This window comes from Myotis nattereri (assembly GCF_964212035.1).
Source record: "Myotis nattereri genome assembly, chromosome: 15".
NCBI lineage: Eukaryota > Metazoa > Chordata > Mammalia > Chiroptera > Vespertilionidae > Myotis > Myotis nattereri.
The window spans coordinates 45,682,766-45,695,111 of record NC_138090.1 but is presented as its reverse complement, the minus strand read 5'-3'; the positions used below and the strand labels follow the sequence as shown (position 1 = coordinate 45,695,111).

At 50.3% G+C, this 12,346-nt stretch overlaps 1 protein-coding gene across 2 annotated transcripts in view; it reads right to left on the bottom strand.

Annotated features, from left to right (window-relative positions):
• The window catches only part of CLPTM1 (CLPTM1 regulator of GABA type A receptor forward trafficking), a 33,427-nt gene that overhangs the window by 8,228 nt on the left and 12,853 nt on the right, over positions 1–12,346 (bottom strand). For both annotated transcript variants that reach the window (XM_081106772.1, XM_081106773.1), the window contains exons 3-5: positions 12,186–12,309; positions 10,566–10,724; positions 7,597–7,714 (exon numbers count right to left, since the gene is read on the bottom strand). In XM_081106772.1, coding sequence (XP_080962898.1) covers positions 7,597–7,714; positions 10,566–10,724; positions 12,186–12,188 — 280 coding nt within the window. In that variant the 5' untranslated portion in view covers positions 12,189–12,309. The remainder of the gene's footprint in view (positions 1–7,596; positions 7,715–10,565; positions 10,725–12,185; positions 12,310–12,346) is intronic.

Below are 12,346 nucleotides of genomic sequence, written 5' to 3'. Positions count from 1 at the left end.
AGGGCTAGAGGCTTCTGAATTCCACACACAAGCTCACGTTCAAATACATTTCCGGACGGGACGTAGGCTTTCAGCCCAGGGCCTGCTGCTCTGACTGCAGCACAAATACCAGCCCAGCACTTTTATCAACACAGGTGAGACCTTGCCCCACGTCCAGGGGGAGCAGTAAACACCCAAGGGTGGGCATCCTGAAGAATGAATTCCGGGGACACACTCCGCTACTGTTGCATTCCTGAGAGAGGCTGACGCGGGAAGGGAGGAGCCGGGCTCCAGAGGCCTGGAGGAGGCGGCACAGGAGAGAGGCTTTGGCTCCGGGGAGAACATTCTACAACTCGGCAGCACCCACACGGATTATAATACAAGACGGACCTGGCTCCTGTGGGAGGAAAGAGCCACCTTTCCTCGGAGTTGAAGCTTCTAGAAGTGCAGCAGCCAGCATGGTGGTCACTGGCCACATGAGGCTGCTGAGCACTGGCAGTGTGGCCGAGCGGGTGTGCTGTGAGTGCGAAACACACCAGGTTCTGAAACTCAGTGCAGAATGTAAGGTAATCTCAGTGATTTTTTATACTAACTACATGTTGAAATGACAATATGTTGACCTCAATAAAATTACTACTAATGTTAATTTTATAGTTTTAGGGGGTTTTGTGTGTGTGTGTGTTTTTAAAATATATTTTATTGATTTTTCAAAGAGAGGAAGGGAGAGGGACAGAGAGTTAGAAACATCGATGAGAGAGAAACATTGATCAGCCGCCCCCCGCTGGAGATGTGCCTGCAACCAAGGTACATGCCCTTGACCAGAATCGAACCCAGGACCCTTCAGTCTGAAGGCTGACACTCTATCTACTGAGCCAAACCGGTCAGGGCGTGTGTGTGTTTTTTATGTGGCCACTAGAAAACTTAAAATGACTTAGTGGCTGGCACTACATCTCTAGGGGACAGAGCTGCTCTGGAGGACTGAGTGCTGGCCCTGTGGGGGGAGGGAGACTGTTCTGCTCCCACACTCTCATTCTCTGCCCTGGAATTGGGTGGCCAGCTCCAAGGGGTCCCAGCTGTGGGGCAAGCCTGGGTGATCCTGGTGGGCCTTCCAGGTCCACCGGATGCAGACACCCGTCACAGTGACTGTGACACCACCTCACCACACAGCGACAAGGATCTCATTTACCGAAGGCAAACCCACAAAAATATGGCATCAATGAGGTTAAATGACATGCAAGCCAGCAGCCACCCGACTGGGTCTCATTCAAGCAACCTCGAGGCGTCAGGCACATCCACCCCAGGCCCCTGCCGAGCCCCACTTTTGGGGACATGTTCTCCAGGACAGCCCCTGCAGGCCACACCTCCTCAGCGCACCTTCGCCCACATCTTCGCAGGTCCCACTATGCGGAAAGCAGTGGGCTCAATGTCCACAGCGCACATTCCAGACCCGCTCACTTCACAGCGCTCGGTACACTTGGGGCACCAACTTTTTGTTCAATCTAGTGTAGGTAAGCTTTTTAACAATTTATTTTTTTTAATATATTTTATTGATTTTTTTACAGAGAGGAAGGGAGAGAGATAGAGAGTTAGAAACATCTATCAGCCGCCTCCTGCACATCTCCTACTGGGGATGTGCCCACAACCAAGGTATATGCCCTTGACCGGAATCGAACCTGGGACCTTTAGTCCACAGGCCGATGCTCTATCCACTGAGCCAAACTGGTTTTGGCAAGGTAAGCTTTTTAAATCATGTTTTATTGGGCTTGTTTTTTAAATATATAAATTCTAAAAACATATCAAAACTGTCCAATCATGACTGTCCAATCACTTCCGGGTCGGCCAGCATGCCCCTAACACTTCCCTGATGACAATGACATCTCTGGATGTGGAGGTGGGGGAGGGGATGGGCTCTGAGACAAAGTCCATGAGAAGGGCCACACCTCAGTGAGTCCAGTCACACTTACAACTTAGGCAGGGAATAGTCTGTCTACCCCTGACATTTTTCCTCATGTTTGAATTATCCTTCTATTTCCCCCTAAGGCTTTCCTCTATTTCTAGTTCCAGTGTAACACCTCATCCTAAACTTCTTAACTTCTGAAGAAAAATCAAAATGTGCTCAAAGACAAGCTCTCCAATTTAAACCTCTGCACTCCAGGAACATAAGTGATTTAATCACTGGTTGCCCCAAAGCATTCTTTGTTTCTTTTCAAATGTGATGATGGTTCTTTTTTTTTTTTTAAAATATATTTTATTGATTTTTTTACAGAGAAGAAGGGAGAGGGATAGAGAGTTAGAAATATCGATGAGAGAGAAACATTGATCAGCTGCCTCCTGCACACCCCCTACTGGGGATATGCCCGCAACCAAGGCACATGCCCTTGACCAGAATCGAACCCGGGACCCTTCAGTCCGCAGGCCGACGTTCTATCCACTGAGCCAAACCAGCAGGGCGTGATGATGATTCTTCATACGTTTCCCTTTTCCATATGGGCACGTTGGCTTTTAGAGTATCAGTGGCATAGCTCACAGCTTTGAGGCATGCAGCCCCGTGGGCTGAGCACACAGCAGTGGCTTCCAACCTTTTCTTGGCCATGCCCCACCTAAGCATCTCTAAAATCCTGATGCCCCCGTGACATATAATTCTTATTATTCAAAAAGTGAATCCTAGTCACATGGAGGAAGCCTACAAGGCCATTAACTTGGTCTAAACAAGCTTCCAAAGAACGTGACATCCATGAAAGAGAAAAATAAAAAAACAAAAGGACAGTTGAAGGACTGAGGAAGAAATCACTAAGAAATTGCTAAAAAAAAAAAAAAAAAAAAGTGATATAAAAAATAGCAAATAAAGTTTCAAAACATAATAGAGAACTGGAATGCACAAATATGTCACAATACATATTTATATATAGAGGCCCGGTGCACGAAATTTGTGCAGGGGAGTGTGGTCCCTCAGCTTGGCCTGCACCCTCTCCAATCCGGGACCCCCACAGGGGACAAGCCTCTCACAATCCGGGACCACTGGCTCCTAATTGCTCGCCTGCCTGCCTGATCACCCCTAACCACCTCTGTCTGCCTGATCACAACTAACCACCTCTGCCTGCCAGCCTGATTGCCCTAACTGCTCCCCTGCTGGCCAGATCATCCCTAACTGCTCCCCTGCTGGCCTGATCGCCCCTAGCCACCTCTGCCTCAGCCCCACTCCCAGGACCCAGGATTCCCTGTTCCAGCCGGCCACAGGCACCCAGGACCCGGGCCAGCTGCAGCCACAGGGGACAGTGGGCAGGTGGCTTCACCCGGGCCACAGGCGCAGGTGCCCGGGATATTGGCGGGGGGTGGGAGGCGGCGGCTTCTCCGGCTGGCAGTAGCCTGGGACCACAGGGCGGGTGGCTTCTCCATCTCCTGAGCCACAGGTGCTGGTGCCCGGGACTGCGGGGTGGGCAGATTCTCCATCTCCCAGGCCCCAGCCAGCCGCAGGCACTAGCACCCAGGACCGCCGGCGGGCAGCTTCACCCAGGCCCAGCTTTGTCAGGAAGGACATCCAGATGGTCGTCCAGAAGACGCCTTATCTAATTAGCATATTACCCTTTTATTAGTATAGTTTGTATATGAGGCCCCTAGAACCATAAGAAAATGCATAAAATTCACTGTTAATAGCTCATTCTCCAATTGCCCCCTTAAAAATCAAATTGGGCCCTAGCTGGTTTGGCTCAGTGGATAGAGCATTGGCCTGCAGACTGAAGGGTCCCGGGTTCGATTCCGATCAAGGGCACATGCCCTGGTCGCAGACTCAATCCCCACTAGGGGGCATGCAAAAGGCGGCCGATCCATGATTCTCTCTCATCAACGATGTTTCTATCTCTCTCCCTCTCCCTTCCTCTCTAAAATCAATAAAACTATACTTACAAAAAAAAAAAAAAAATCAAATTGGCCCAGTTGGCGTGGCTCTGTGGTGAGCGTCGACCTATGAACCAGGAGGTCAGAGTTCAACTCCTGGTCTGGGCACATGTCTGGGTTGTTGGCTCAATCCCCAGTGTGGGGCATACGGGAGGCAGTGACTAATGATTCTCTCTCATCATTAATTTCTCCCACCCCTGAAGTCAATAAAATACATCTTTAAAGAAAAATCAAACTGTCCCGTGTGGGCATGCCCCCCACGTTGGGAACCACTGTTCTAAGCTCTTTTCCCTTCAAAGTTCTTTCTCGTGGTCCCTGCAATGAGGGGTACTGCACCACAGAGTGGAGAAGTTGTAACTGGAGACTCATCTACTGGAAGTTCCTCAGCAGTGAGAGTTATTATACCTTTAGGTTTCTCTTCAACTTCATATCTTCCTCAAGGGGCTCCACAGCACTACCCTCCTCTAATGGCAGGATGACGGCCATTTCATCTGCTGACTGAGCAGGAGGAGCTGATCTCCAAGCTTGACATATTCTTATTTTTCTTCTGAACTTCATTTTTATTGTTGATACGGTTACAGATGTCCCCATTTCTCCCCCACCTTTGTCCATCTCCACCCAAGCACCACATATTTTTCTTTTGAATCCTCACCCCAGGATATGCTGTTATTGATTGTGAGGGATATAGAGAGAAACATTGATGTGACAGAGAAACGTTGTTCGGTTGTGTCCCCTACTTGCCCAATGGGGGATTGAACCTGCCACTTGGAATGTGCTGACTGGGGATCGAGCCCACAATCTTGGAGTCCGGGACAGTGCTCCAACCAACTGCACCACCAACTCAGGGCTAGACATGTTCTTAAGGAACAGCCAGTACCACCCGATTTGTGACATCGGCCAATCCGGATGTCGTGTTTCTGTCTCTTTCCACCGCCACAATACTTTTATTTCTTGTGGCACAGAAATGGTCCCTGAATGAATTCCCGTTATTTCAGCACTTTTCACAAAATACAACACTTAGACCTGGCACCACCGTACCATCCCTCCAGAGATCGCCAGTCCAGGGTCCCAGCCGCAGAGACTGGGCTATTTTTGTATCAAAATAAGAAAGACCTAACCACAAGAATAGAAGTGTGTCTGTTACCACACCACACACAAAACAGCTGGCTAGATCAGTACCAAATTCACAGGCGCAAAAAATGAACTTGAGATGGAGCTAACAAAATTTGCGGGTGAAACTCAAGTACAGAGAGAGATTCCTATGACAGTCAATTAGGAGTCAGTGGACTCCGGGACAGAGACACAAAGAGTGAGTGAAAAAATGCCAACACTCACTAACCTCACAGAAAAGGAGAAATTGGACAGGAAAGAAAAAATAAACACGTTCACTGTGTGGTTCAGATGTAAATAAGAATCACACACTCACCCGGCTGGAGTGGCTCAGTGGCTGAGCGTGGGCCTATGAACCAAGAGGTCACGGTTCGAATGCCGGTCAGGGTACATACCTGGGGTTGCAGGCTCTATCCCCAGTAGGGGGAGTGCAGGAGGCAGCCAATCAATGATTCTCTCTCATAAAAATATATTTTAAAAAAAGAATCACGCCGAAACCGGTTTGGCTCAGTGGATAGAGCGTCGGCCTGCGGACTGAAGGGTCCCAGGTTCGATTCCGGTCAAGGGCATGTACCTGGGTTGCGGGCATATCCCCAGTAGGAGATGTGCAGGAGGCAGCTGATCGATGTTTCTCTCTCATCGATATTTCTAACTCTCTATCTCTCTCCCTTCCTCTCTGTAAAAAATCAATAAAATATATTTAAAAAAAAAAAAAAAGAATCACACAATCATTTGAATACTAAATGTTAATCTAGTCAAAATTATGTTAATGTGCTAGGACTTCCTCTTCCAGAGTAAGAGGTCAGGAGATAATATCTAAAACTGAAAAGCCAAGAAACTGAGGTACCAACTTGTTATTGAGAGCCTTGGAGATTAAGGAACAGAAGAAACAGCTAAATGAATTTGAAAGCAGTTGCCTGTGGGGGGTAGGAACTGGGGAAAAGGGGAAGAGGGAACAGGGGACTGATGAATCTCACTGTTCCGTTTATTATTTGAATTTTAAACCATATACAGCCTGGCCGGCGTGGCTCAGTGTTTGCGTGTTAACCTATGAACCAGGAGGTCACGGTTCGATTCCCAGTCAGGGCAATGGCCGGGTTGTGGGCTCCATCCTCAGCGTAGGGGTGTGCGGGAGGCAGCCGATCGGTGATTCTCTCTCATCACTGATGTTTCTGTCTCTCTCTCCCTCTCCCTTTTTCTCTGAAATCAATAAAAAGTATATTTAAACCATATACAGTTGATCCTTGAATATCATGGAAGTTAACTGCACAGGTCAACTTCTATGCAGATTTTTAAAAAGAAATAACTGTATTGTTTTTGAACTGCGGTTGGGAGTCCATGGATGTGAAGAGCTAACTGTATGCACTGATCTATGTCATCTTATATAAGGGACTTAAGCATCCTCAGATTTTGGTACCTTCTGGGGTGCTGGAACCAGTGCCCCAAACATACTAAGGGACAATTAAGTTTTGGGGAGTAAAAAAATTATACAAAATAAAAAATGGGGAAAAAATTTACACACACATTTTCAAGTGTGCAGAGGACTGGCACCCCAATCCCTGTGTTATTCAAAGGTCAAGTGTACTTCTAACAAGAGAAAAGAAAATAATTTAAGGAGATGCCTGGGCAGAGAAAACATTTCAATATTAGGCTGTGTCATAGCCACAAACAGCCCTTCCTGACCCAGGGCTTCTCAGTGGTGACTCAGTCCCATCCGATGGGGATTCACCTGGTGGGCACCCAGCGAGAATGAGCATAGGGGACCTTATCTAGTTCCAGGGCCCTCAGCATCTTGCCTTCGAAAATGAAGGGCACTGCTCAGAGGCGTGTGTCTGAGAATAGAGGACTCACAGCAAAGCCACAGAGGACCATCTGAACAGGTCACCTGGGACACAGGCACTGTCCCACGAGACATCTCAGGGGTGACACATGTGTGCAGTGCCCATTCACACGGACTGGGTTGACACAGATGCGATTAGAGGTCACACTGAATGAAACAAATTTCAAGGGGCCTCCCATCTCCCTGTGCTCATTAAATCAACCCACTGTCCATTCACAGGCTATTCTTAAGCAGCGACTTCTACCAAGCCAGGTGCTACACAGGAGCTGGCCCATCACCTCCCCTTCAAAAGTCCCCTTGTCCACCTGTTCTTTCTTTCTTTTAAAAAAAAAAGTGTAATTTTTTTATTACACATTTTTATGTGTACGTTTTTATTGATTTCAGAGAGACAGGGAGAGGGACAGAGAGAAAAACATCAATGAGGAGAGATAATTATCAATCGGCTGCTTCCTGCACGCCCCCTTCTGGGGATCGAGCCTGCAACCTGGGCATGTGCCCTGACTGGGAATCGAACCATGACTTCCTGGTTCATAGGTCAACGCTCAACCACTGAGCACAGTGAGACCCACCTGCTCTTTCTAAGCCCACTGCTCTCTTGTCTGCCTGAGGAGTGTCTACAGAGGCACAAAGGATGGGCCTCCAATCCCAGACTCCCTGGGCGCAGGGTTCCTGCCAGTCCTTGTGGGCCTGGGATTTGAGGTCCTGCACTGGCTTGGGGCACCCAGGCTGCCAGCTGCCTGGACTGTGGATCTGAGCTGCGGAGACTGACTTACTCCGAGACATGTGGACCGTGGCGAGCCGGCGGTACAGGGCCTTCTGCCGGGGGTCTGGGTGGAAGCCACTCTTGGTGAAGTAGACGTGGATGTAGATGGAGCCATTCTGCTGAACACTCTGCAAGGTGGGCCAACAGAAAGAAGGAAATGCTGGATCCCCTCACGACAGATGCCCCCAGCAGCTTCCCCACTCCCCAGTTCTCCGGCCAGGCAAGCAGTGTAGCTAAGTGGTTACGAGCAAAACACTGGAGCTAGAGAGACTCGGATTCAAATCCCGGCTCTTGCACTTGCCCACGCTGAGCCTGTGCCCACCGCAGGGCGCAGGGCCTGAGGGCTGAGGGCACAGCAGTGCAGTCGGGATTATCCCAGAGCACCTAGCATGTCACTCAGGCACGAAGTAGGAGCTCAATAAATGACCTTAATTCATTCAACAGTAAAACCTGGGAGGGGGGTAGGAGGGGGAGCACCAGACCCTGCTGTGGGTGCTCCAAATGGTAACTGCCTAATCCACGGGTTCCCATTCCTGCAACACACAAAGACCTATTGCAGTGGCCGTGTTATTATACCCATTTTCCAGAAGAGCCAACTAGGGCTCACACAGAGAGCTTACATAATGTGCAGTGAATGGATCCGAACCGTCTGTGGGCTCCTGTGCGGCTCTGCCTCTCACCATCTGCGTCCCACCTCTCTGCCCATACCTCTCTCCTTCCAGCTCTCAGGCGGGAGCACTGTGCTCACCCCCTCCGCATGCAGAGGACACTGAAGAGGGGCGGCCGCCTGCTAGGGCACAGCTGAGCCCTCTCTGATGTCCGTGCAGAGCTGGAGTCACTTGGCCGCACTGCATCCTCCTTGCTTCCCTGCCTTTGAAGTCCACCTCCGTGTTCATCATGCTTCTATGTCTTTTATCCTGTTTTAACATCTTGGAGGACGTAGCTAGCTGGGTAGAGACTGCCGCAATAGGACTAGCTGATGCCTACAGATAATAAACAACTCCCCTGCCCAGGAACAGGCCTTTTATATGCCAACCAACTAATCCCAAATCCACTGCCCCACCCAGCCCTTCTAGCTGCTTCCCTACCCTGCCTCGTCTTTCCGGAGGAAACCCCAGTGAACACTCTGCCTAGGCTTCCCCTCTCGCTCCTTCTGCTCCTGCACAAACTCGGTGCTTCCCCATGCAGCCCAGTGTTACATGGTGCCCCCCCTCGGGAAACGTAATTAATTCTTCTCTCAATGGCACTGGCCTCTCCGTTGCATCACTCAGTCAGCGCCATAAATTAAAATCAGGAGCAACTGAGATACCCTCCCACCTCAGACCTGGTCAGATCCAAGTCCTTGGGGGTGGCTTTTGCTGCCCAGCTTGCTGCCCCTCAGGCTAGCGGGGACCTCAGGGAAGGAGGGGCTTGGATCCCAGGCAAGAGTCTGGTGGAAGCCATCCCTCAGCACAGGTTAGCCCAGCCGTGGGCAAACTACGGCCCGCGGGCCGAATCCGGCCCGTTTGAAATGAATAAAACTATTGAAATAAAAGACCGTACCCTTTTATGTAATGATGTTTACTTTGAATTTATATTAGTTCACACAAACACTCCATCCATGCTTTTGTTCCGGCCCTCCGGTCCAATTTAAGAACCCATTGTGGCCCTCGAGTCAAAAAGTTTGCCCACCCCTGGGTTAGCCTATCGGCCTCAGAAAGACTGTGTCCACACCCTGTGTCCAGCCACCCCCACAGACCAAGACAGAGACAGAGCAGACACGCCCCCTTCCCCCTCAGGAGGCCAAGGAGACCTGCTGAAGAGAAATGAATGAGTGTGCAGCCCAAGGAGATGTCAACATCATTAATGCAGCAAATTCATTGATTGTTCAACATTCTGCACCCAGCCCCATGCTGAAGAGAGCTGGGGCACAGTGGTTGACAAGACAGTCCCAGCCTTACCCTCTTAGGGCTCACAGTCCCATGATGAGGAGGGAGAGACCCATGTCCAGGAAGTGACAACCCCCAGTGTGGGCAGGGCTTGGGTGGGAGAGCCCAGAGAGGGCAGCTGCCAGAGCCTGAGGGTCAGGAAGGGCTTCTTAGGGGAGGCAGGATTTGAACATGGGGCTGCCCAAGTCCAGAGCCACATACCCTGAGTTCAAATCTCTCACTAGCTGTGTGGCCTTAGGTAAGTCACTTAAGCTCTCTGCACCTCAATGTCCTTATCGCTGGAGAGAATAGTTTCCACTTTATAGGGTTACTGGGAGGTTTACACCAGTTGGTCTAGCTTGGTGCCCTGCACAGAGTAAGTGCTTAATCACTGTTAACTGTTATTTTCAAAGTAGAGGCCCAGTGCATGAATTCATGCACGGGGGGGGGGGGAGCGGGGGCGGCGCGCGTCCCTCAGTCTGGCCTGTGTCCTCTCGCAGTCCGCAGTCTGCAGTCCGGGAGCCCTCGGGGGATGTCCCCAAGGGGAGCAGGCCTAAGACACAGTTGGACATCCTTAGCGCTGCCACACTCACCAGTGTCAGCCCAGCCTGTGGCTGAGCAGTACTCCCCCCTGTGGAGCACACTGACCACTAGGGGGCAGCTCCTGTGTTGAGCATCTGCCCTCTGGTGGTCAGTGCACGTCATAGCAACAGGTCGTTCTGCTGGTCGGTCAATTTGCATATTACCCTTTTATTATATAGGATTATTATATAGGAAGGATTGGACTGCCTGACAAACTAGTGATGACTGGACACCCCCAAGGACAATTACTAATATTTCACTGGTTAAAACCACAGAAATACATGATCCTAGGCCAATTCCAACTCCATCCACATGGAGATGTGGGAGGCCATGGCCCAGAGACTTCAGGGACCTGCCTGTGGCCACGAAGCATGTGAACGGAGGGTACAGCCAGGCATAGAGCCTAATCTTCAGATCGCAGTTGGTTCAAGGAAAGGCCCTTCCATGCAAGGCGAGCAGCCTGGGGCCAGAGATCGGGAGCTGTCCCCACCTGTGGAATGTCGAGCTCAGCAAAGTGCTCATAGCAGCCATCTGAGTTCTCGCCGCTGGTCCAGTCGCCATACACAAGGTCGTGCTGCTCCCAGAAGAGTGCTGACGTGGCGTTGAAGTCTGTAAAGTGCTCGTGCTCTGAGATGTACACGTGCAGGTTCTGTTGGGAGGAGAAGTGGGGAGCTTAGGGTTCCTCATTAAGAGCCTCTGAGGTTGACAGATGAAGAACTGTGGCAGTGGTCAGCCTACTAATATGAATAACTTTGTTGGGTGAAGGAAAAGGGGAGTTAGTGGAGAGAAGAGTAGCAGCTAGTAGAAGAAATTTTCTCTTTTCTCATACCCACCACATCTGTCCTGGTCTGAGTCTGTGATGTCTATGAGCAAAAAAACAATTAAAGAATAGCCAGCCTCGCCTGGCTCGCGTAGGTCAGTGGCTGAGCGTTGACCTATGAACCAGGAGATCATGGTTCCATTCCCAGTCAGGGCACATGCCTGGGTTGCGGGCTCCATCCCCAGTGTGGGGTGTGTAGGAGGCAGCCAATTGATTGATATTTCTCCCTCTCCCTCTCCCTTCCTCTCTGAAATCAATAAAAATATATTAAAAGAAAAAAGAGGCCCTAACCAGTTTGGCTCAGTGGATAGAGCATCAGCCTGCGGACTCAAGGGTCCCAGGTTCGATTCCGGTCAAGGGCATGTACCTTGGTTACAGGCACATCCCCAGTAGCGAGTGTGCAGGAGGCAGCTGATCGATGTTTCTCTCATTAATGTTTCTAACTCTCTATCCCTCTCCCTTCCTCTCTGTAAAAAATCAATAAAATATATTTTTTTTAAAAAAGAAAAGAAAAAAGAGAATGGCCAGCCTAGCAATTAGAATTTAGGGTTAGACAGGATCAAGACCTTCCTGAATTATGTTCTCCCTTCTTGGCCTCTTATGGCGTTCCTGGTCAGAGCTCTGCAGGCTTATGGATAAAGCACGGTCAAGATCTGCAGGAACATCAGCCTCTACCGAGAACATGGGGAAGCCATGCCTCCAAGAGCTTCCTCCTTTCTCAAGTCCCGTGGCCGTCTTTGTCCAGAGCCCTGAAGGCCCACTGACCAAGAACAGCTGAGCAGTGGTCACCCCACTAACTAGAATTCTGGGAAACTGAAAACATCGATGTGAGAGAGACATGGGCCCCGACCGGGACGGGGATTGAGCCTACAACTGAGGTACATGCCCTTGACCGGAATCAAACCCAGGACCCTTCAATCTGCAGGCTGACACTCTATCCACTGAGCCAAACCGGCTGGGGCTCCCTTTGCAACTTTTAAAGCCTGACCATACTTTTGAAACAGAATACATTAAGGACTCTGCCAAGATAGTTTTTAAACAACCGAGTGACTCCTTGGATGTTTCTCTTCCCCAGAGGAACCCCCACAAAACCAAAAGAATTTACTTTTCCCTCACTGGTGTCGCCTGAGTGACAGGTTTTATATGTTGTGGATAGACCCAGAGGTCCTCAGCTCTGAACCCATTCATAGACCTGACAGTTACCAGAAACCAGATCGCGGCCCATGTCACTCCCCCACACCCTCCCTGGCGCTCTCATCTCCCTTGTCTGGTCTCCCAGCCGGCAGTTACCATTAAAGTGTCTTTGGGGAACAGGTTGCGGCTGGCGACGCGCGGGGCTCCTCCGGGGCCCACTTGGTCCTGAGGGGCCTGCCCTCGGCGGAACCAGCTGCTGATGGCCCAGATGATGAAGATCCTGAGGAGGGAAGCAGGGCAGGTGATGAGTCCCCAAG